At 37.4% G+C, this 24,799-nt stretch overlaps 3 protein-coding genes across 7 annotated transcripts; 1 reads left to right on the forward strand and 2 right to left on the reverse strand.

Moving 5' to 3' along the window:
- Positions 1 to 2,428: 2,428 nt before the first annotated feature.
- Positions 2,429 to 3,136, reverse strand: LOC141600194 (uncharacterized). The gene has a single exon (XM_074420380.1). It carries the CDS (start codon positions 3,134 to 3,136, stop codon positions 2,429 to 2,431), a length of 708 nt encoding a protein of 235 aa, XP_074276481.1.
- Positions 3,137 to 11,459: 8,323 nt separating this feature from the next.
- On the forward strand, positions 11,460 to 15,705 carry LOC141598784 (protein argonaute PNH1-like). Of its 3 annotated transcripts, XM_074418556.1 has the most exons (15): positions 11,460 to 12,238; positions 12,362 to 12,490; positions 12,585 to 12,656; positions 13,196 to 13,318; positions 13,412 to 13,553; positions 13,669 to 13,802; positions 13,881 to 14,024; positions 14,150 to 14,289; positions 14,376 to 14,441; positions 14,510 to 14,573; positions 14,674 to 14,800; positions 14,890 to 14,963; positions 15,052 to 15,146; positions 15,266 to 15,300; positions 15,402 to 15,705. In XM_074418556.1, exons 2-15 carry the CDS (start codon positions 12,383 to 12,385, stop codon positions 15,554 to 15,556), a joined length of 1,479 nt encoding a protein of 492 aa, XP_074274657.1. In that variant the 5' UTR covers positions 11,460 to 12,238; positions 12,362 to 12,382; the 3' UTR covers positions 15,557 to 15,705. The 3 variants fall into 3 exon arrangements, with proteins under 3 accessions (XP_074274657.1, XP_074274656.1, XP_074274658.1); XM_074418555.1 differs by lacking the exon at positions 11,460 to 12,238 and having other exon boundaries at positions 12,265 to 12,490; XM_074418557.1 differs by lacking the exons at positions 11,460 to 12,238; positions 13,196 to 13,318 and having other exon boundaries at positions 12,285 to 12,490.
- A 4,818-nt stretch (positions 15,706 to 20,523) lies between these two features.
- LOC141598785 (beta-glucosidase 40-like) lies at positions 20,524 to 24,587 on the reverse strand. 3 transcript variants are annotated; one of them, XM_074418560.1, is made up of 13 exons: positions 24,327 to 24,587; positions 23,353 to 23,419; positions 23,083 to 23,162; positions 22,907 to 22,982; positions 22,735 to 22,806; positions 22,515 to 22,602; positions 22,172 to 22,427; positions 21,983 to 22,098; positions 21,676 to 21,899; positions 21,551 to 21,585; positions 21,359 to 21,461; positions 21,034 to 21,142; positions 20,524 to 20,852 (listed from the first exon to the last, which is right to left on the reverse strand). In XM_074418560.1, the coding sequence occupies exons 1-13, from the start codon at positions 24,507 to 24,509 to the stop codon at positions 20,672 to 20,674; spliced, it is 1,590 nt and encodes a 529-aa protein (XP_074274661.1). In that variant the 5' UTR covers positions 24,510 to 24,587; the 3' UTR covers positions 20,524 to 20,671. The 3 variants fall into 3 exon arrangements, with proteins under 3 accessions (XP_074274661.1, XP_074274659.1, XP_074274660.1); XM_074418558.1 differs by having other exon boundaries at positions 23,083 to 23,122; positions 24,327 to 24,586; XM_074418559.1 differs by lacking the exon at positions 24,327 to 24,587 and adding an exon at positions 23,845 to 24,040 and having other exon boundaries at positions 23,083 to 23,122.
- Positions 24,588 to 24,799: the final 212 nt, after the last annotated feature.

Genomic DNA, 24,799 nt, shown 5'->3' on the forward strand with positions numbered 1-24,799 from the left:
GATTGTTGGAAACTTTTTAGGTATGTTTTCTTTAATGATTAATACTTCCTCCATTCAACTCCACTTTACATGTTTGCTTTATCACATTTGTCAACACGACTTTTATGCGCTAATTATATTAGAAATAGAGAGGGAAGAAAGCATAAAGGGAATGGTTGTATTATTGATGATTATCGTTCCGTTGTCTAACATACAATAAAAGACACTTTATATAGTGTCTTAAACTTAGACCTAGAATCCTTTAGGAAATATTATTCATATCGTAATTATATTATTACGATTACGGTATAATACCGTAATATTCTCCAACATCCCCCCTCAAACCCATGGTAATTTGGCAAAATTTCCATGGGTTTGCACAATATCGATAACATGAGAGAAAAACATTTGAACTTCTTCAATCTTCGATCTTCAAATCTTAGACAGGAACATCGCAACTTTTCGAACCTGTCAAAAAAATCATTGGACGGGAACGTTGTCGTTTTTCGAACCCGTCAAAATTCAAACGAAACGAGAACATCGATTTTTTTTCGAACTCGCTGAAATTTCGTGATCAGGAACGTTACAATTTTTCGAACCTGATAAATTCGGCGAACGGGAATATCATCCGTCCAAAATAATTAAGATCTTGCACACAAACCCATGAACAAGGCATAAGCCCACGTTATTAGGGAATGTGCACCTAAAAAAAAGTCTCATCCGTGTAGCAAACTCTTGAACAAACAGACTACCATAATGCTAGTCGAAGAAGCTGGAAACTATGGACATGGCATGAAACCACGTCCCGTGATTCGATGGATCATGTTCATCGATTGAATTAAAGTTGTAAAAACAATTGATTTTTTTTTTTTTTTTTTTTTTTTGAATTCAACGCAAAAGAGAAATCAGAGTGATTCATTGAAAATCCCGCCGGTGAGCTTCGTAATTCATTAGCCCACCGGTAGGCCGCGGAATTTTTTGATTTTAGGCCTCAAGAGCGTGAGGCTCTGATACCATATTAGAAATAGAGAGGGAAGAAAGCATAAAGGGAATGGTTGTATTATTGATGATTATCGTTCCGTTGTCTAACATACAATAAAAGACACTTTATATAGTGTCTTAAACCTAGACCTAGAATCCTTTAGGAAATATTATTCATATCGTAATTATATTATTACGATTACGGTATAATACCGTAATATTCTCCAACAAAATATCTTTAGCTACGTTGCCTACGTATTTGCAAAAATTATAAAAGTTAGATATTTTTAAAGTACTCTTAAAAACGAATCAAATAAGATCCCACAAGAATATATTTTAACTTATGTATCAAAAAAAAATTGAAGTTGAATGTCTGCTTGTAAATAGTGTGCAAAAGAGAAACATGTAAAGTGGAGTTGAATGAAGGGAGTACCACTTTATTTTTAAAAAAACAAATTGTTATGGAAAAATCTTTCGAAAATTCACGGAAGAGTGCCAAGAAATCGGACTACCCGATAAGTGTATCAAAGAAGAAATGGACGATCAATGGTATTCCGAGTATCTTATGGTATACAAGGGTTCAATTGCCCTGGTTGCATTTGGAATAAGGAATTAACCGTAAAACTTCAATTTGATCTTTGGATTAGGAGTTGAGTTGGTCATTATTCCGTGGATAATAATTTGGTGTTATTTGATTATAAACGAGATTACCGAGATTATTTAATCTTATGTGACTCTAATACGGAAGAAATCTCAAGGTTTGAGGTGCGGAAAAAAAAAAGAGACGTTACATAATTTTGTGAAATAGTCTCCGCGTACATGGAGAGTCTTGTGCCACTTAATGACTGGGACTTTTGGGGGCGAAAGGATGAAGATAAGTGTGTCTATCCCTTAATAATAATGGAGTAATTTTTTGTATAAGATGATCTATAATAATCATGCATGCTTATGTGTGAATCTAGTTCACTTTGGTCTTGAACTCTCAAATATTAGGCTTGGTAACGGACTCTAATGGCAACACAAGATTAATGTTAAATCTAGACCGTTCTACTCCGGAGATTTTTTTTTTTTTTTTTGAGAAATCCTGGTTCTTCCAAGTTTTTCTTAGAATTTTCGGAATTATATCATGCAATACAATATTAATTCTTCCAATGGAATATACAATTTACTAATTTAGGGGGAATACATTCAGAGTATAATTCTAACCAATCGTGTACAATATATACTCGTATATGAACAATTGGTCTCCTTGTGATGGGTTACCATTTGTGACGGATATTTTGTGAGATAAAATGGTAACAAAATGGGTTAGTGGAGAAAGGGGACCACATGAATAGTGTTGCAGAGAGAGAAAAAGTGGGTACATTGTGAGGTAAAATGGTATCCGTCTTCAGCTTGTGACGGATATGTCATGTCTTCAATGAGATTTTTTTTTTTTTTTTTTTTGAGGGAAAATGCCTAAAAGGCATTACTCAATAGCATTACGATCGAAAATTACAGCAGCGTTCGCAGACGGCGGCAGTCCCGCGTCCCATATAACCTTACCTATAGTACGTGGAACTAAATGAGCTAACTCATGCGCAACACAATTGTTTGATCGACTAACATGTGAACAATAAAAAGAATCAAAACGTAAACTAAGTTCTATAATATCATCAATAACTAACGCAAAGGCACTTCGACCAGTTCTTCTTTCTCTTATAGCATTCACCACGGGCAGGCAATCGCTTTCGACCTCGATTTTAGTAATCCCACGGTTGACAGCTTCTTCGAGCCCATCCAGGATAGCCATGGCTTCCGCATAGTGAACCTCCCATTCCTGCAAGCGATAAACAGACAAACCCCATAGCACCAAGCCACTCGAATCCCGACATACCGCACCCGTCCCAACCCCTTCCCCCTCTTTCACCCCCGCGTCCACATTAAGCTTCACATGGCCTTCTTTCGCAGGTTTCCAGCCTTGCTCCTCTCCAATATTCCTCCCTCTTCTTCGCTGTACAGCACGCGTCCCTATAGTCCCTTCTCCCCAGTCTCCCACACCCTCAGCAATCACGTCTTTGGTGCGTCTTACAATCAGCTCCGGTTCCACAACCACATTATCAAACACGACTTTGTTACGGAACTCCCACATTGCCCAACAGCCGGTCAAGAACTTCACACAATCATCTTCGTCCATGTTCCTCCAACATTCCTCCACCCAGGATTTAATATCCCTCTCCCTAGCCTATCACTCCCTCAACGCCCAAACCATCCCACACCCAATGAGCTACTCCACAATCTCTAAATAAATGGACACTTGACTCAATATTTGAAAGACATAAAGGACAGGAAAGGAACTCACCTCCAAGTCGAGCTGCAATGTTCGCCCTTGTCGCTAATGCTTCATTACACAGCTGCCAGGCGAAGAGTTTGATTCTGGGCCAAACCGGAGTACTCCATAATCTGTTCCAAAGCCAACGTTCACGTTCCCAACTTGATCCACCCGCCATATCCCCCGGGTCCCCAGCAAGCATCTTGTAGGCACTTCGAACCGTGTAAATCCCATCTTTTTCAAGACTCCAATACCATATGTCTCTCCTACTCACATTGCTAATACGAATATTGAGAACCCGTTCCCGTTCAAACGGTAAAAGGAGATCCAATTTCGCTAAATCCCAGCCCCCACTATTCGGTGCAATCAACTCCGCCACCTTCATATTCTCGTTACCCGGTAAACACGGTGAAATTATCCTCCCCGACTGCGTATTAGGAACCCAGGCATGCCCCCACACCATCGTCTCCATCCCGTCACCAATTCTCCTTCTCAAACCTTTGCTCAACGCTTCCCTCGCCTCCAAAATACTACGCCACGTGTAGCTAGGGTTGTATCCCAAATTAGCGGTCATAAACTCTCCAGTTGGGAAGTATTTAGCTTTCATTAGTCTCGCCCATAGGCTGTCCGTGTTGGTGACTAAACGCCAGCCTTGTTTAGCTAGAAGCGCAAGATTAAAGAGGTGGAAATCCCTGAATCCAATTCCGCCACTGCCTTTTGGTCTCGCCATTTTACGCCATGCCACCCAGTGAATTCCTCTCTTGTTCTCGTCATGTCCCCACCAAAAACGGGCCACCAAAGACCGAAGTTCATCACAAAAATTTAGCGGGATCTTAAACACACTCATCACGTAGGTAGGGAGTGAATTGGCCACGGCCTTTATAAGAACCTCCTTACCAGCCCTCGACAACATTTTCCCGCGCCATCCTTGTAATCTTTTACGCAATTTATCACGGATAATATCCGTAATAATTTTCTTCGATCGACCTATCACCGTAGGGAGACCAAGGTACCTAGCATGTTCCTCCACCTCACTAACCCCCAGCCTAGCCGCCACCACAGCACGTTGGGCCATCCCCACTCCCTTGCTAAACGCCACCGTCGTCTTCTCCAAACTCACTAATTGTCCTGAAGCTCTCTCATAATTTCGAAGTATAGAATTGATAATATCCGCCTCCTCAATATTGGCTCGGACAAAGAAAATGCTATCATCCGCAAAAAGGAGATGGGAAATAGCAGGTGCCGAGTTCGAGATACGTATACCATGCAGGGAGTTATTCTCGACCGCCCTCCGTAGCATATTTGATAACGCTTCAGCACAAAGGAGAAAAAGATATGGGGATAACGGGTCTCCTTGTCTCAGACCACGGCTCGGCTTAAACTCATCACTGGGAGAACCATTTATCAGAACCGAGAATGTCACCGTAGAAACGCAACTCATAACCCGTTGGACCCAATGGAAATCGAACCCCATAGTCACCAAAACTCGTCGCAAGAATTCCCATTCGACCCTATCATACGCCTTCGCCATATCTAATTTTAAAGCCATATATCCCTCCGTATGTCTATTATTCTTCATAAAGTGAAACATCTCAAAAGCAATCAAGATGTTGTCAGAAATAAGACGGCCCGGAGTAAAAGCGCTTTGATTTTCTGAAATGATATCACTGAGAAAGAGCTTTAGGCGATTGGCCAACACCTTCGAGACGAGTTTATAAGCAACATTACACAAGCTGATGGGGCGAAAATCCCGAATTTTGTCAGGTGCTTTTTTCTTCGGAATTAGGACGATGTTGGTTTTATTTAACCTAGCTGGCGACTCATGTCCCCGTAAAATAGATAATGCAGTACTCACCACATTAGGACCAATTTCATGCCAATATGTCTGATAAAATAGACCATTCATCCCATCAGGACCCGGCGCCTTCAACGGGTGCATTTGATTAAGAGCTTCAGACACCTCGGCCTCACCATATTCCGCCCGTAAGAACATATTCATTCTATCCGTCACGCGTCCCTCAAGACCCGTAAGAACCTCATCCATACCCGACGGATCAGCTGATGTGAACAAATCCTGAAAATAATTATTTGCCACTCTTGCGACCTCCTCATTTCCCGTGCACTCCCTGCCCTCATCGTCAATTAGCATCCCGATGAAATTCTTCGAACGTCGCTCCCCTGCTCTTGTATGGAAAAATTTTGTGTTTCGATCTCCGTCCTTCAACCAAAGAGCCCGCGACCGTTGTCTCCAATATTGCTCCTCCTGTTTGAGTAGGCCTGCGATCTCAGCCAACACCTTTTTGCGCTTCTTCACATTCTCCTCAGTCCTCGGCCCTTCATTTAATCGTATCAACTGTCGCCTTTTACTTTCAATTGAACGGTTTATCTTACCAATGCTGATTTTTTTCCAAGCGCAGAGCTCCTTTGCACAAGCTGATATGGTGTCAACCAAATCCCCATTGCCCCGTTCCACACCCCTTCGAATTGCCTCTTCGCACCCCTCTTCCCCCACCCACACTTGTTCAAACCTGAACCGGGATCTCGTTTTGCTCCCTATCTCACGTCTATCAAAAGCCAACCGAATAGGAGCATGGTCAGACCATTCTCTAACCAAGTGATAAACTTTAGCATATGGAAACAAATCAGTCCAAGACTCCGAACACAAAGCACGGTCCAGTAAACATTGTCGGTTCGCGTCTCCAGCTTGTCCATTGTCGAAAGTATACGCATACCCTTCCCAAGTCACCGGTCTTAAACCACAATCATCAATAGCTGTTTGAAAGTTGTTCATTTGCCATTGAGCCCGACTCCCTCCTTTCATTTCAGTAGAATATAAAATCTCATTAAAATCCCCAATGCAAATCCACGGTAACTCGGACTGACTATGAAGTAAACGAAGCAACGACCATGAAAGGTGGCGGTCCGAGACAGAAGGCCAACCATAGAATCCAGTAACCCTCCATTCCTTCCCTCCCTCCTTTACATGGAAGTCCATATGATGAACCGACTTGAACCAAACTGACAATCAATTTCCTTCCTCCAAAGAAAAGCGAGACCCCCCGAACGCCCCACACTATCCACTTCCATACCATAGTAGCCATCCAATCGTTCCCTCACCCTCCTCATATCACGACCACATAGCTTCGTCTCGCAAAGAAACAACATGGCCGGGGCTTCCTTACGCACAAAGGTGCGCAAGGCAGAAGCCGTGTCGGGGTTGCCCAATCCCCGACAGTTGAGACTTAGGAGATTCATTGGGCCCGGCGGGGTTGAGTGCCCTCAACCACCGCCTCAGGTATCAAGACGCCCCCGTCTGCCATAGCTTTGATCTTCTTCACCGAACCAACCCCCTCTTCCTCTGCTCTCTCACGCTTACTTCCACTCGTTGCCCCCATCATCTCACAATTATCGTCCCTTCCCTGGACCCTTGCAAGTTTCTTCCACTCCCTTCGTTTCTTTGTCCCCACCCCCGAGTGTCCTCTCAGATTTGAGCTCATCCCAGATTCTTTCTCCACCCCCTGCACTTCGTCCTCCCCTCCTACTGGCCCCCTGTCTTCCAGTTGAGCACCCGACATATCCCCCATCCCCTGTTGTTCAGTGAACTTATCCACCATCCCCTCCACAATCTGTCTGCAATTCCCCTCCTCACTATTACTGCCACGGTCCTCCAACCCCTGCTCTCTCATATCTCCCTCACCAGCTTGCTTCGTCCCCGAATTTTGATTTTTTGAGCCGCTTTTCTTAGTCTTGAAATCGATAGCAATAGCTTGAAGGCGTTCAATCATTAAAGAAATATCCTTCACCGCTTCCTGTTTTCTTTCCATATCAAAAGTCGGGTTCAAATTCCTTTTAGCCTTCCCCGCCCCCTCACTAGCCGTTTTCGTCACTTTCCATGGGGACGCACGCAACTACTCTCCGAACACAAGATCCTCATCATCGTACGGGCCATGTTCGCAGTCTTTCTCCCCATGTCCAATTACTCCGCAGCCGTAACAAAAAATGGGTAATCGCTCATACTTAACATCAAAGTTAACAATTCGACCATCCTTCATTTTAATGGGGACTGAAGCTTTTAAAGGTTGTTGAACATCATGAATGATTCGAATGCGAACAGCTCTATCCAATTCATAATTTTGCCCTAGATCGGCCTCCAAAAAGGTACCCAGATTCTCTCCAATTCTCCGAATTATTGATAAGCTAGCCCTACCCGCGATAGGTAGGTCGTAAACTCGAGACCAAATAGGAAAATGACAAAGAGGGACATCAGTTACCTTGCCCGCTTGATTTGGTTCGTTAAAACACCATACAAATTTTTCAAAGTGCCACGGTTGGCCGTCCATCACTCTCGCCTTATCTCGTTCACTATCAAATCGAAAGACGAAAGTTTTCTCCTTGGCATCGACCACGTTTCCCAGGACTGGTTTAGACGGATTCCATAAGCGAATCATTGTCTCGGTAGCAGCTTTGACATTGATTGATCTCGATGCCCATAATTTTCCAACAAGTAACCATTTACCCCTAGCCTCATCGGTGCTTTCCTCCCATTCGACAGCCGCATCATCACCCTCCGCCGCCCCTACATCATGCAGCCATATACCCTTGTCTTTCCGGTTTGACCCACGAACTGTACTCCTCATCTGGACCTGCACAAAAGAAACAAGAACGCAAGAGAAAACAAAACAGAAAACCCTACTCACAATCGAAGATTGTGAGAAGAGCCCCGAGTGAAGAGGAGGAACCTAAGAGAAATTAGACAAACCCTAGGAACCCTAGACTATTCATCTCTCGCAACTTTTAATTGTCTTCAATGAGATTTTGTGTATGAACTTATTGACCAGAATTTGCGAATACTAACAGCCAATTATTGCTTCCTCTAATAGTCTAATAAATAAAGAAATTGGCAAGATTAGAAATAATTTGTGTTGCTCGATATACATTAGTTAGCTTGCTTCATCTAATGGTCATGTAAAATCCCTAATCTTGGAATTTCCAAATTGTGAACAAATCCACAGTCTAATTTCCTAAATTGTTAATATTCTTTTTTTTTTATATGGGAATTAATTTCCTTATTATAGCTTATTATCTTAGTTTGAGCGAGATTAGGAATAATTTGATCTACATATGGACGTGATACATGTACACGACTTCCTTACAGAAAAAAAAAAACAATAAGTCTCATTGAAGACTGGCATATCCGTCACATGTTGAAGACGGGTCAAGTAACACCCAAATGAGTAGATAAGACAAATGCATTTTGTTTTTGTCTTATCTACTCATTTGGGTGTTACTTGACCCAGGGGCGGAACCAGAAATTGCTAGCTACTAGGGCTAAAATTTATAACTTAAAAAAATTGGTAAAAAAAAAAAATTAGATGTCCGAAATACAGGCTTATCTACCACTGTTTGCCATTATCATTAAATAATAATGGTTACAACATAATTAAACTCTATTCAATAAGGTTTAGCCATTTCAAACTTAGAATTTTATATCATTTTTTTTTCTTTTATGCATCATATTTTTATGTTTGTAGTTCTCGTTTCATGAAATGACGCAACACAATTTCGTATCTCATTAAGTTGACAAGCGGCAAATACTCTTTTCAAATTGCAGAATCTCGAAAAGACGGCAGTTTGAAAAAAAAAAAAAAAAAGAATCGTCGTTTTCTGATTTCGGAAATACGAGTTATGGTCACTTACAGTTTTTCATTTTGAAAAAATAGGCATCTTGTGCAAAGTAGCAAACCTTAAGGGCAACACGTGAATTTTTCGAATAAACAAAGAATATTTATGATATCAATTTTGTAATTAATTGACTTATTATATGACATTAGGTGTAAAAATAGACAAAACGAATGGTGTAGGAAGGAAAGAATACGTATTCTAGGCAACAAAAAGGACTAGTAGTCTAGTAGACCCACAATATGTAAAAATAAAAATTTAAAAATATTTGTTGGACGTGGGAGTCGAACCCCCGCATTCAAAAATCTCCTACCTACCTTAAAGCAAACAGGTCTTCCATTTGTGCAAGCTTGTTAGAATGCTTTCTTATACTTCCTAATTTTTATTTAACTGAAAATCATCTAGGGCTATAGCCCTAGTAAAAATGGGCTAATTCCGCCCCTGCTTGACCCGTCTTCGGCTTGTGACAGATATACCCATCTTCAATGAGAATTTGTGTTACCGGTGTGCTTTCCACGCATGTAATCTTTACATGGTACTCAATAGATTAGCAAGCAAAGTTAATGGTTTTAAGATGTTGTTAGTACTTTTTTATTTACTGTAAGCCTGTGAGGTAATTAAAGGTAGATGAACTTGATGTAAATAGTGACTTTTTTTTTTACTGCAAGGGTAGTATGGTAAATTTCATCTCAAGTTTTCTACATTCAAATTACGTACTGTTTTGGTAAAATCTATACAATAATATAAAAAGGTTAGTTAAGAGGTAATTTAAAAAGCTTATGTGACATAGCTATATGACATCTAAACAACAAAAAAACCCATTATAGAACATTATAGAGCATTGTATATTGGTACAATTGGTCTCCCTTGTGACGGGTTACCATTTGTGACGGATATTTTGTGAGATAAAATGTTAACAAAATGGGTTAGTGGAGAAAGGGGACCACATGAATAGTGTTGCAGAGAGAGAAAAAGTGGGTACATTATGAGGTAAAATGGTATCCGTCTTCAGCTTGTGACGGATATGTCATGTCTTCAATGAGAATTTGTGATATTGGTATGCATTAAGCGGCAAAAAGATTAAAAGACAAACAACTCTTTAACATTCCTCTTTTCATTGTCCATTAATCACTGCATTAATTTCCTGATCAAAAAAATTCTTTTTTCCGAAATTCAATGGCCCAAATAAATTTTTGAGTAAATTAGATTTTACTCACTTTTAAAACAACAAGTCTTGCTGAAGACGGGTCGGAGCAAGTGACGGCTAATGTCACTCACAAAACGGATAGGGGGACAAGGTGGGGGCACCCCCATGTGCTTCCCTCTCTCCTTTATTTGGGTCATTTGTGAGAGGAAATGGTATCCGTCACTCCAAAGTGACGGATACTTGCCGTCTTCAATGAGATTTTGTGCTTTTAAAATACGTTTTGCTAAAATTACTCTCTTTTAAAACAAATTGCTAAAATTACTACCTTAACTTCAACTTAGGCAAAAATTTGCTCCCAAATCCCAACTCAGGAATATTTTAAGTAATGTGAGCTTGGACGGAATATTTTAAGTAATGTGAGTTTGGACAGACCAATTCAAAATTTGGTATAGTTATATGACATCTCAGGAGTAAGCGATTTTAGTATAATCTTTGCGGGAACTCCTTTAGGGTGTGTTTGGATTGAGATATTTGGAGGGAAAAGAAAGGGAGAGTAAGGGATTGAAAATCTCTTCTTTGGATAGCGAATAAGGGTGAAGGGAAATGGAGGGGGAGAGATTTGGAGGAATGCATTTTCCCTCCTGCAAGCCTAATCAAAATCTCTCCACAATAGGCAAGATTTGGAAGAAAATTGTATCCAAACACCCATATCTCATTTACCCTCCCCTTCCCTTACCTCCCTTTCTCTTCCCTCCTTCCCCCTCACCTCCCTTTCCCTCCACTTTTACTATCCAAAACACTCTTAGGGTGTGTTTGGATAGTAAATGTGGAGGGAAAGGGACGGGAGGGGGAAGGAGGGAAGGGAAAGGGAGAGAAGGGAAGGGGAGGGGGAATGAAGTGTGGTTGTTTGGATACAATTTTCCTCCAAATCTTGCCTATTGTGAAAGAGATTTTGATTAATTTTGGAGGAGGGAATTGGATCCCTCCAAATCTCTCCCCCTCCATTTCCCTCCACCCTCATTTACTATCCAAATAAGGGATTTTAAATCCCTTACTCTCACTCCCTTTCTTTTCTCTCCAAATCAGTCAATTCAAACACACCCTTAAGGTTTTCTCTATTTACAACAACCATGACAACCACCTTCTTGAAAAAATCCTACATCAGCGACAATGGGGGAGAAGGAAACTATATTTTAACACTGACTCAGTTGTACTCCCTCCATTCAACTCCACTTTACAAGTTTCTTTTATCACGTTTGCCAACGCAGCTTTTACACGATAAATATCATTAGCTGTGTATTTGCAAAAATTATAAAAGTTAGATATTTTTAATGTACTCTTAAAGACGAATCAAATAAGATCCTACATGAATATATTTTCACTTATGTATCGAGAGAAAATTGAAGTTGAATGTCCGCTTGTGAATAGTGCGCAAAATAAAAAGTTGCAAAGTGGAGTTGAATGGAGGGAGCAGTAGATAGTAGATTCATGCACTTTGTTGACTTAATTTTGGGCCGGACCCGCCTCTATTTGTGATTTAATTTTGGGCTGGATCCGCCTATGTTTGTTACTTAATTTTGGAAAATGGATCATCTCCATTTTTTTTTTCTCCATTTCTTCTCACAATCTCCTTAAATAATTATTTTCTCTTTTACCCTTATTTTCTTTTATTTTTATGAATTTAAAACCATTAGATGTTATCAATATGTCATCCGGGCCATTAATAAGTATTTGCCTCTCCATTTCTTTTGAGAAAATGGAGAGAAAATGGGCTCTTAATTTTGTGACTTAATTTTGGGCTGGATCCGCCTCTATTTGTGACTTAATTTTTTGTTTTGAATTAATTAGGTTCAATCTTCGCCTGCAATTTTATCTGAGTTGCAACAAGAGATTAATACAACAAAGCTGCTTAAAATTCCAGACTAAGATTTTATTCTATTGATTTTACTGTAATATTCTAACAGTATTAATTTATAACAATTTTTTTTTGTTTTGTTTTGGATAAACAGTGTTGTTAGAATTAGAAAATCAGTCTTTGCTGAGTCGTTGTCCTTGGGAAATACAAGTAGCAGTTTGCCACTTTTGGGTCGGATTCCATCAAAGCATCCGGCCAACTCAGATGGGACCATCTCTCCTTATTAGTATGTTGATGTTGATTTGTAAAACAATTCGCTATTAAAATGCTCTCATGAATTTTCTATCTGTATTTTTTAAACGTATCATAAAGCTAAAATTGTGTTTTTAAAGTAAATTGTTTTGTTTAGGTGTTTGTTTTGTTCCTGAAGATGGTGAAAGCTATGTTGAAGGAAAAGCAAATTGTTAAGGGGAAATATGAGAAGCAAATTTCTGAAATGTGTACATCTGTTGATGCTCGAGTCCTTCCTTCACCGATGGTATGTTACGTGAATACTCCTTATTTTTTACTCTTCACCCAGCCATATATGTTTTCATCAATTACTTTATTGATGGAATGCTTCTTTTGTAAAGATAAAGTACAATGAAACTGGAAAGGAGAGTCAAGTTGCACCAGTTGGAGGAAAGTGGACTATGAATGATAAGGTACACTCTTCATCTTCATCCTACTTTTGTTTATTAAACAGTGCCATGGATATTTTGGAGTTAAGATCCTCCCATTTCTTAAAAAAAATGGAGATGCCATTTTCTATCAACGGATCGGATTGCATGCTGTTAATATCGAACGGTTCAAGATTTATCTAAGGAAATAAAGGTTTAATAGGGTGTAGAGGGGAAAATATTATTAAATGGATTGTGAGAGGAAATGGAGAGAATCCTAATTGGGTATTTTGAGATGGAGGCAGCCGTAATATAGGGAGTTTGTCATCTGTTTTGAGTAGGGATGACAATGGACCGGATCTGGATAGGGTCCGATAGGATCCAGATCCATATCCGCCACATCAACGTTGGATCCATATCCAGATCCATTTTCAAATAAGTGGATCCATATCCAACCCATATTCACGGCGTCCGAAAAATTAGGATCCATATCATACCCATCAGGGCCCGGATCCGCGGATCTGGATCTCTAGTTTTGAGTCACTTTGTTGAGAGTTATTCTCATGCTCTTTTGGCATATGTAGATATTGTACAAGGGTGCTACTGTTGATAAATGGACATGCTTAAACCTGTCTGGTAGTCTGAAACAACAAGTCATGGATCAATTTTGTAAGGATTTAATTTCTGTGTGTGTGGGCATGGGAATGGTACGTTTTCCTGTTTTTTTAGTTGAATTTATGTTGGTCTACTGCTCTGCGAGTCCATATTTGCTGATTGATGTTTTAATTTGACGTTGCTAGAAATTCAATCTGGAACCCGTTATTCCTAACACATATACGGGTAAGCAACTTGATGAAGTCCTAAGTGAGATAAACAGGAACGCTGAGAATAACTTGGAGTTGCTCCTTGTTATACTTCCGGATCATGATCCTGAAACTTATGGTATGTGCCTCTCTTTGCCAATTGCCATTAGTTATGCATTTAATCCTTGTGGGATTATTGTCTCCTGCCTTGTTTGTCGTCTCTGCTAAATTCTTGGATTATTTTGAAAATCTAGGAAAAATAAAAACTATTTGTGAAACTGAGCTTGGCATCGTCTCCCAGTGCTTTAAGCCTGTCAAAATCATGACGCTAGAGAGAAGCAAAAAGAAATTATACCTTGAAAATGTGGGTTTGAAAATCAATTTGAAGGTAAAATCATGCACTTACTTGATTATCTATCCTTTTCTATGTTCAATGGCAAGTAAAGCAATCCAATAACATGTGTAGGCTGGAGGACGCAACTCTGTTTTGCTTGATGCTATCTCAAAGCGTATTCCAATCTTGACGGACAAAGGAGAACCAACAATAATTTTTGGTGCTGACGTAACACATCCCTCATCCAGAGAGGGTTCTACTCCTTCAATTGCAGCAGTATGATTAGTATTTTTATATCATTGTCAACATTAATAGTCGCTGACCATGAAAATCAAACAGAGACAATTCACGTTAAAATTGAGGGAGTGTTCTGGTTCATGAGCTTCGATTGTTTGTTGCAGGTTGTTGCTTCCATGGACTGGCCAGAGGTTACGTATTACAAGGGGGTTGTCTCAACTCAGGGTCCCGGGGAAGAGATCATAACGGGACTTTACACACAATATGTCGAAGATAATAAAATAAAACCTTTTGGGATGATCAGGTAACTGAATCTCATTACCGCTTCATATTTGGCTTTTCAAGATCGTAAATTTTCCTTTGTTGGGTTCTAATTTGTGTTTCCTACAGGGAACTTTTGAAATCTTACTACAGGTTAAATAATCAACAGAAGCCTAAACGGATCATATTCTACAGGTACAATTTGTCTCCCAACTCCCAACTATCTTACCAATAATTTTGTTTAATCTCTTATTAATGTGCAGAGATGGAGTGTGTGAAACCCAGTTTGCAAATGTTCTGCTTCATGAAATGAAGGCTATAAAACTGGTACTCTTTACTTGGTCTTGTAATGAATCTATCTTTCGACAGTTTTTTAGAGCAATTGTCAAGCTATGGAGGTAAATAATTTGCCATTGTCATACCATAGGCTTGTGCTACTTTGGAGCTTGGCTATCAGCCTAAGGTCACATTCGTGGTGGTGCTGAAAAGGCACAAAACTCGTCTTTTCCCTGTTCACCACAATCTACCAGGCGAGAGCTTGAACGTCATGCCAGGTCTGTGTCCTTAACATCTTAATTTCACTCTAATTTTATAAAAAATAAAAAAATAAAAAATCTCAGCAAAGTGTAATTGTATGCCTCAGGTACAGTAGTTGACACGAAAATCTGTCATCCGTGTCAGTTTGACTTCTACCTGTGCAGTCATCCTGGTGAGAAGGTATGTTAGTCCTTGTCTCCTTTGTGTTCTCAGCTCCAAAATTTAACCTACCCATCTGCCTTTCATCTTGTGTAATTGTACTATGTAGGGAACGAGTAGGCCGATGCACTACCATGTGCTGCAAGATGAGAACCACTTTACAGCTGATGAACTTCAGAACCTCGCCAACAGTCTCTGCTACACGTAAGTGTTTGCTTTCTTACATGTTTACACCTTTATCCAATTTACAAATTGACATTGGAAAGTGCTAATGCTCTCTGTTTTGCTATTAATCTAAGTTTTCTTCTTCTTGTAATCTTCAGTCATGCCCGCGGCGGCACTACATCAGTCTCACTTGGTGAGTTCCTTTAATTTTCCTTGTAAAATCAATGTAGTTCCTAGAAACTTCTCTGAAAATTAGGCCTTTTCTTCGCTAACAATATGTGCACCAACTTGCAGTCCCTCCGGTGTCCTATGCCGACCTGGCAGCACACAGAGCTCGCTACTACATGAAAGAGACGCCAAAGTCGGAAAGCGGATTGTCAAGTGCACCACAGATAGCAATGCTGCCCAAGATCCACGAGAAAGTCATGGATACCATGTTTTACTGCTGACTTCTTTCTACATTCAAATTATATACTGTTTTGGTAAAATTTATCTATTATTTAGTGTTTTGTGAAAGTGATAACTTATCTATTATTTGTATGTTGAGAGCTTTAGAGGCCTTTAAATAGGTACTCGTATTATTGATGAATTGTTAGTGTCACAATTATGAATTATGGAAAGCTTCGTTTAAAGTACCAGCTAGTCTCACTTATGACGGACACTATCCCTCACAAGTGACTGACGGGTGATACAAAATAATGGTTTTCCATAAATCATTAGGACTAGTTTATTTCATAAGTGGTTATGATACGAAAGTTGTGCGGAAGCGGTTTAATAGAATAACGATCAATAACGAAAAAGGGATATTTGCTTCGAAATCTGTCTAGAAATCGAAACAATGGGATATTTGCGCGATCTAGACCTATAGATCGAACAATCAATCAATCAATCAATATTCAATATATATAACTAAAGGAGACTTTTTTTTCTAATTATACTATTAACATTAGAATTAGGAGATAATTAATTATTTACAATTTTTCTATTATAATTAGGAATATAATTTTCTATTAGAAATGAGAATTAATTAATTATTTTATAATTTTCCTATTAGAAATAGGAAATAAATTAACAATTTATTAAGGCTTTTTTTTCCTAATCATACTATTAGAATTAGGAGATAATAATTATTTAAAATTTTTCTATTATAATTAGGAATATGATTTTCCTATTAGGAATGACAATTAATTAATTATTTTAAAATTTTATTATTAGAAACACGAAATAAATTAATTATCTACAATTTATTAATACTAAAAAATTATTCATTAGTATCTGTTCACTTTTTATTAAATTCGAAGGAAAAAAAAACTTTGATATATTTATAATATCCAATTTTATGACAACTTCCGATTAAAAAAATGAGGTATTATGAGGCTAAAAGGCCATAGGCTGAACTGGGTTGTGACAAATGTGCATTCATAATACGTACTACATGGAATTTACTCATGTAAAGAGTAAAATGAACGCTGAAATATGCCCCTACGTCTTTTGTTATTGTTAATGTCATATTTAATTATACATAATACGAAGTTTATTTTTCAAATGTCATATGTATTTCTCCTACTAATTTTAAAGTTATTTCCCTCACAATACACTTCAACTTCTATTGATAATTTATTATTATATTATTTACATTCATTTGTCATTATATAAAAGTATATTAATCCAAATTTAAATAAGATATTCACAAATTATTGATAAGTACAAAGTTTGATATCTATTTTTCAAGGAGTATTAAAAGATAAAGAAAGTTGCCGCTAATATGCAAATCGAAATATCATATTATGACAAATGAGTAAATGTTTTGAAAAACTTTATTGTGCGATTGTTTTACAATTTAAAGTAAAAATGGTACCATGAGTAATAAAATAGATTTGAATGAGGCTTGAAGATAAATTAGATACACTTATTATAGAAATATGTATAAGGTTAAGATTCAATTCAAGCAACGATCAACATTAAAAAAAAAAGTCATGATAAACACATAAAAGGGTAAGAGTAGTCTTTCCCTAACATAGTGAAGACCGTCTCTTTCAAGCTTTTCTTCTGAAAAATTTACATGCATAAAAAACGGTACTATTCGATTATATGGAGCAAACTAATTATCGTTGATGCTATAATTTTTTTTTTTTTGTGTAAATTGGGCTCATCATCACTATAATTTAGGGAGAGATACGAATTGGGGAAGGGTGAGACATATTCGTCATGCATAATACGATGATTTAACCACCTTTAGGCAAAAATTTAAAAATAAATGAAAAAAATTTAAACCTAAAAAGGGGTCACGTACTTGCCAACTCTTCTATAGTTCTCTACTGCATTAATATTTTCATGAAGTTTATGACATTTATTTCATATTAATAAAAAAAATGATTATACTGCTTCGTACAATTCGTGATTTATAACTTTTAGCTAACTTATTTGAACTTGCTTAAATTTATATATTTTAAGTGAAAAATATTAATTATAAATATGATAAAGATAAAGTCTGATCTTTAATTTCCTCAGAGATAAAAAAAACCTCAATTTTTATTTTCTTTGTAATATATACTAATGAAAGGTCATAATGTAAAACAGAAAATTACACCACAATCTACTATTTCAATATGTCGATGATCAACACTCGAAATATCACATTTGTTATTTAAATAGTGTAAAAACTCTCAAAATGCTAAAAAAAATGTTCAATATGTCGTTATCAAAGAAAAACTAAGTTTCTGCATTTTTTTTTGTCATGTTCAACTTGATCTTTACGGGATGTAAAAATGATGAAGTTTAGAAAGTAGCGGTTAGTTTTCTGTTAGTTAGATGGACTTTTCAAGAGAGAGATGAAAGCTTTGCATATTAGACCGTTTTATGTGTGAACCGAAAGGATTAAGTAGTGGGCTAAAGGTTGTTTCGAGTGGGAATGAGGTTGATTGCGACGAGTTGGTTGACTAAAGGTTTTCTTTACTAGATCTAGAAAGGGGATAATAATTATGAGATAATAACATTTGAAGAAAAAAGGACAATAAAAATGAGATGGAGGTAGTAAGATTTATTTATGCAAAATGAAATAAATAGCAAAGTACGTGTGTATATATATAATATTCAAACTTATTCAGTTTACAAACATAGTACCAAAATACTTTGTTTGAGTATCTGGAATGGAGGTAGGGGAGAAGACGAGAAAAAGACTAGGAAGGGAAAGGGAGAGAGATAAGAGAGAAGATTGCTTCTTAAACTTTTCTTTGTTGATGGAGAAATAAATTGTCTTCGATAAGGGAGACGAGGATCCATATCATCTAGAGTAAAGATTGGTGTTTCATGGAGCTGAATGTGATTTATGACTTCTTAGATGTAAAACGTGGCAGAAAGGTAGTGATGGTAGTAGTGGATTGGAGGTTGTTTCAAGTAGTAAGAACTAATCACAGTTGCTAATGTTTTATTTTGCGGGTAAATTAGTGGGAAGGAGGGAGGGTGCATTTGTGGAGGGTGATGAGTTTAGCGAGGACAATGATAATAAATAAGGTTATTTATTAGCAAAATATCGTTTGCATTAAAACATATAGGTAACATGAATAATAAGAAACAACCTCAAAACATCATACTGATAAACTTAATCTTGACCTCATCAATCCAAATTAAAGTAAAATCTTAATTCTAACAACATTGTCGAGAGTAAGGGTTAATTTCCATTGGACTGTGGATTTTTCTATAAGTAGAGGTTTAGTTTTTCACTTGGTTTGATAAATTTGAGATAAGTTTCGGAGAAAAGGATCGATCTTTCAAGTGATGAGATTGTTTTAGATCATGTGTGTGAATAGATAATAAAAATAGAGATCTGCGTGAAATATTTTGTTTCAAATGAGAAGATGGGGGTCAAGACTATTGTTATAGAAAGGGGGGGGGGGGGGTGAGTCATAAGCAGCCCAAGCCATGTAGTATTGTGTTGGAATTTGGTTCACATTCAAACGTATTTCTATAGTTTGACCGGGAGATATGACATTCTAACTACCTCTAAATGATTTACATAATTACATTTTGATCCAACAATGATTAAATTATGGCTGTTATTCGAAAGAAGGAGATTTGTTGAATCATTGAGTTGATTATGCAGAGTAGATATTATTGTTTTCCTTGACCAATTGAAAAACAAACAGGTATTAATGAACAAATTCTAAAAACTATCAGTCCAAGTATCATATATATAAACTTCATATTGGTTTTATTTTCCTAAAAAAAAAGTATTTTATTAATCAAACACTCTTTTATTCTTATGTCAATATTATGTTAACGGTAATTATTTGTTGGTCAGGCGGCATACATAAAATCTTAGACATGAACGATGTACTATATGTCTATATTCCATTTTATTATAAAATTTATCACACATTATTTTAACATCCGTGCAACGCACGGGCAAGAAAACTAGTGGTGAACTATAATCAAGACCTATTGATTATAACTCGGGTTAATGCTTGAAAACGCGTCAAACAATAACAATTTTGGAACGAACTCGTCGAACCTGTAAACGAAAAACTCACTGTTTTTATTCAATAACTCAATCTATGTCATAAACAATACATTAGACCTCATTATATAGGAGTTAGAAACCAACCTAGCTAACCTAAAACACAATCTGAAACTTACCTAAAACCGTCTTGCCTTATTCTGTTAACTAGGAAATAAAATAAACTAATAATAATCTCTAATTAGGAAATAAACTAGTCCTAATGATTTATGGAAAACCATTATTTTGTATCAACGGGTCACTTTCCTCTCACACAAATGCAAGTGGGAGGCAAGTGGGGCGCTCCATTTTCACCCCATTTTCACTTCCCTCTCTCGGTCCAGTGCCGAAGCGGAGTATAGTGGAGTTGCTAATGTTGTAGCCGAGTCGTGTTGGCTTCGCAACTTGCTTGTTGAGCTTCACGTCCCAATGACAAAGGCGACTCTCGTCTATTGAGACAATGTGATCGCCATATATCTCACAGGTAACCCAGTCCAACATCAAAGAACGAAACACATTAAAATGGATATCCACTTTGTTCGCAAAAAAATTGAATGCGGCGAAGTCCGGGTCCGTCATATACCCTCTCGTTGTCAAATTCTATCACATATCTGATAATGTTGTTCCTCCTAGCTGGAAATTTGGTGATAATTATGAAGGCAAACAAATTAAATGACAATTTAACTAATTTAATTAATAACTATTCTTTTTGTTTCAGTCATTTGTTTATCTTTTATATTCATTGTTTGGAGTATTTTAATCAAAGGTAAGCAAATGATTAGAACGGAGGGAGTAATTGCTATGTAATGTGTTTGATTGAGTGATGTAGAATTGTTTTGTTCTATGAGGATGAAATGAGAATCATTTCGAATTCCCAATTCGGAGAATTCAAATTATAATCTAATCGATTTTCACATCTTATACCTCACATATTATATGATATTTAATATAAAACGGTATTAGAGGGGACTAATAACTTACATACTTCAATTCCGTAAGGAGGAGAGTATAAGGCGGATGAGTTCGTATATGAATAATTGGTTACAATGCAATTGTAATTTACAAGAGATCAATAGGTAGATGAAGTAAGGAAGGACTTGAACCAAAGAGCAGAATTTTTTGGATATCGTTTCAAATTATCATTGCGGTCGACATAATGCAGACCGAACCTTGAAGAATACCCTGCTGCCCATTCCCAGTTATCCAATAGTGACCATGCAAAGTATCCTTTCACATTACATCCGTCCTCACTGCAACATTTTAGGATTGACGGGTTTTAGTAGTAGATTTGACTATCGAAGTGACGGAGTTAAATTTATAAAAGATGCTTGAAAGGGACAAATAACCGGTATTGCGTAGTAGAAGATCGTGTTTCTAACTAAAATGTTCATGTAATTACAACGGAATTTTATCAGAGACACGAAAACTTACTTGATAGCGGCTGCTAAGTTTTGAAGATAGTCGTGATGATATTGAATTCTTTTGTTGTCTTTCAGAATCAAACTTCTTGACATAAGAGGGATATTTGGATCATCCATTCCTACATTAGTACATAGAATCATCGTATGGAACAGTTGTTCTGAATGAGACACCGAACTGTTCTTTTGGACTGCTGTGGACTTAATTTAGTTCTTATAAGTTCAGTTCAGGTTTATTAAGTTTAGTTCAATTCATACAATTTAATTCCAAATTCCAAAAGAACAGGGCCTTAATACTTCAAAAAAATTGGCATAGCTCAAAGTTATACTCATGGTACCGTTTTCAGTAATAACAACAGTAGGATTTCCGTATCTGGTCTTGATGTAGTTCATCAACCGTCTCATTCCCCCGGGAACAATGTATAACCATATAGAGTTAGCCTGCATATTGAAAATCCCAACAAATTAAATGATCAGCTAAATTATTGATTTCACACGAGACCGTCTTGTATAAGGTTCATCATAATTACCTTGTCTCCTATTGGTTTTAAATCATGCCCGATTGCTAAAATTCCAAAAAAAAAAAGGTCAGAAAAATGTTAGTCTACGACGTAAATTCATATAATCTCTTTGTTCAGAAAGATTCAGTACATACGAGAAGTGGACGAGCCAGAGTCCGACTGAGCATCCTTAAGCACCATCCCTATCAAATTGATCTTGCTATCCTTTGCATAATATGTTGTGTAATGATTTATACCGACAAAGTCTAATGATCCTTTAACAAGATTTGAATCAGCTTGAGAAAACTTTGGCAAACGATTTCCAACTCGCTCTTTCATTGAACTTGGATAATCTCCGAACATTATTGGATCCAGAAACCTGATTACACAGTACAGCATTGTTAAGTACTCTGCAATGACAGTACTCGTAGTTGCATTATTTTCTCAAGTATTTGTATTTACCAGCCGAGTTGAAAATCCATAGCTCGTTGTGTTGCCTCTACGTTCTTTGTCGTGTTGGTATCTGGCTCGTACCATATTACATCAAATGCTGCTCCGATTGATCCCCCTTGTTTCGCCTGCCATTCAATTACCCCCATTAGTTATTCATTTTAATCGGTTTGTGTTTACACTACAGTCATAATAAATTACCTTGTATTTTTGTCTGTAAATTTGTGCAGCAGTAGCATGAGAAAGAATTAAGTTATGAGCAACAATGTAAGGTTCAGTGGCGGAATTTCCTGCTCTGCAGAACAAATGCAGTAGAATAGAACACCTTCCGGGCGCTGCTATGCCCACATCATAACCATTTATCGCGAAATTATGTGGTTCATTCAATGTTATCCAATGTTTCACCCTATCTCCGAATTTCTCAAATAATGTCTCAGCATAGACTCCGAAGTCATTTCTGAATCAAACACCAAAAATTACGAAACCTGGCCAGGATACTAAATTGTATTGCAAAAGTTTGAAAAATAGAAGACGGAAAATTTACATGATTTGGGGACTAAGCCAGCCATTATATCGGTCTTCCAAGGCTTGAGGGGTATCCCAATGGAAAATTGTTACATACGGTTCTATTCCTGCGTGATTTGTCGTGTGAACCATATAAGAAACATAATCTTATTGGCATAAGTTACGTTTTGAAGTAACTGTCTTGTTTGACTTTACATAGATACTGAGGTCCCTCGCGTAAACAAGTAACAAGTGAATACCTTTAGCAAGCAGCGCGTTTATCAGATTATTGTAGAAATCAACACCAGCTTGATTAATCTGACCAGTTCCATCTGACAAATGAAACATAATAATATCATGATTTCTATGCTTAGGGGTTCGGATTAATTAGTGCACAGGCGAGATTATTAAAAGTCGAAGAAAATCAAGTACTTGGGAAGATTCGAGTCCAAGATATTGAAAACCTATAAGAATCCATGCCCATGTCCTTCATAAGGCCTATATCTTCCTGTGTTCGATCAGTCAAGAAAATGATCGAATTAAGCGCTAAAAGGATTTGAAATGAATTTCGACTAACAATTGTTTTTCGGACAAATTGAAAGACTCACAATATATCTGTGGTAATGATCCACTGCTACATCAGCATTACTGAAATCCAAAACCAAGTCATGAGTACCACCTCTTATGACTTTACCAACTGAGCTAAATAACATACATTTATTTGTATGACTGCATCTAATTCGAGTTTATGAGGTGGTCTTTTTCTCCTTAATGGCACTGCCAACTCGAGTCTTGTTACGGGTTTATAGTAGATGTAGTGAATATACTACGGAGTATAAATTAAAATTTGGTTTTGATGGAAAGATTTGTAAGTTTACCAAATGAGTGGGTAAATTTGTCCCATACACAGGGGCCTCTGCCGTCCTCCTTTACAGCTCCTTCATACTGCGCATCAATAGTAAAATGAAATTACAAATATGTCATATTTTTGTAAAAATTCAAGTTAAAAGCTAATCTCAAAAACCAAAAACATCATATATGAAAAAAACGGAAATAGTTAGGGGTAGAAATGAACTGAGCCCGCTCGACAAGCCCTCGGAATCAGCTCGGTCAAAGCTCGGCTCGAGCCAAGCTGAGCCGAAACCGAGCCGAGCCCGAGCACACTAAGGCTCGGCTCGGAAGCTCGTTTGAGCTCGTTATTTTTTAAATTACTTAATTTTTATCAGTAATGTTTACTTAAAATATATCTGTTTTACGATAAATTAATCACAATATTAGTTTGGAAAAGAAAATAACATAAAAAATCTTATTTCAAACTAATAAACGGAAAAAATTCTAGCTTAAAATGAAATATTTAATTGAAAAATTACGTTCGATTTAAAATAATGCTCGGAAAGATGGTACTCGAACAAAGCTCGATCTCGTAAAAATATCATATGAGCCGATCCCAAGCCTTGATTTCAAAAGCTCGGGTTCGGACTCGACTTTTACAATATGAGCCGAGCTCGATCATAGGTGAGTTCGAGCTCGGCTCGGCTCGTTTACACCCCTAAGTAAAACGTACAAGTTTTTCGATTATTAGAGACCAATGGGATAGCAAAAGCCTAAATAGTGACCAATACCATTCATGCAATACTATCCACAAAAATTACTTGTACAAGATAAGGTGGTAGGGAGCTTACCCTTCGTCACTCGATAATGTTAGGGTGTTACCTGGTGATACAACCTTCTCATATAACTCTATGTAGAGCTAATTATTTTAATATATTCTATGTTGTATGTGAGAACGTGATACTAAGACTTATACATACGTCTTATTTTCCAGAATTATAGAAAATGAACAATTACGAACCTGGTAAGCTGAAGAAGCAGTTCCAAAGACAAAACCATGAGGAAAACTTCCTCTATTAAAATCATCTACGGCCATTGCGAAACCGAGATTATAACAATCTCTATCCTCCATAACAATACTTATTACCAACAACAATAATACACTAAACAAACCAAAAATGTGTTTATTTGTATTACGAACCATTGCCTGTGTTTTAAATTGCCAAGAAAAATGGCAACAGTAAGGAAACAAGCAAAGTATTCAAGTCGACAATCATGGAATGTTGGGCATGTTTGTAAGCATATTATTCACAAATCACGATAATTACTGTTTGAGATGGTTTTAATTATGAATTGGTTTTTTTTTTATAAGTTCGAATTTTTCATCTGCCAGCGAGGACTAGCGTCCTTGCTAACTCTCTAACTCTACCACTTGACACATTCTTGCTTTCATAATAGGGTTTTTTGATAACTACTACCTTTGTATTACCCTGT

This window comes from Silene latifolia, chromosome 9 (assembly GCF_048544455.1).
Source record: "Silene latifolia isolate original U9 population chromosome 9, ASM4854445v1, whole genome shotgun sequence".
NCBI classification, from domain to species: Eukaryota; Viridiplantae; Streptophyta; class Magnoliopsida; order Caryophyllales; family Caryophyllaceae; genus Silene; species Silene latifolia.

Coding starts and splice junctions, on each gene's coding strand:
- LOC141600194 (XM_074420380.1), bottom strand. CDS start 3,136: ATGGACGAAGATGATTGTGTGAAGTTCTTGACCGGCTGTTGGGCAATG.
- LOC141598784 (XM_074418556.1), top strand. CDS start 12,383: ATGGTGAAAGCTATGTTGAAGGAAAAGCAAATTGTTAAGGGGAAATAT. Junction 13,803..13,880: donor GTTTGAAAATCAATTTGAAG/GTAAAATCATGC, acceptor TAACATGTGTAG/GCTGGAGGACGCAACTCTGT. Junction 14,574..14,673: donor AAATGAAGGCTATAAAACTG/GTACTCTTTACT, acceptor GTCATACCATAG/GCTTGTGCTACTTTGGAGCT.
- LOC141598785 (XM_074418560.1), bottom strand. CDS start 24,509: ATGGTTCGTAATACAAATAAACACATTTTTGGTTTGTTTAGTGTATTA. Junction 21,462..21,550: donor TAAAACCAATAGGAGACAAG/GTAATTATGATG, acceptor TTCAATATGCAG/GCTAACTCTATATGGTTATA. Junction 20,853..21,033: donor AACTTAGCAGCCGCTATCAA/GTAAGTTTTCGT, acceptor AAAATGTTGCAG/TGAGGACGGATGTAATGTGA.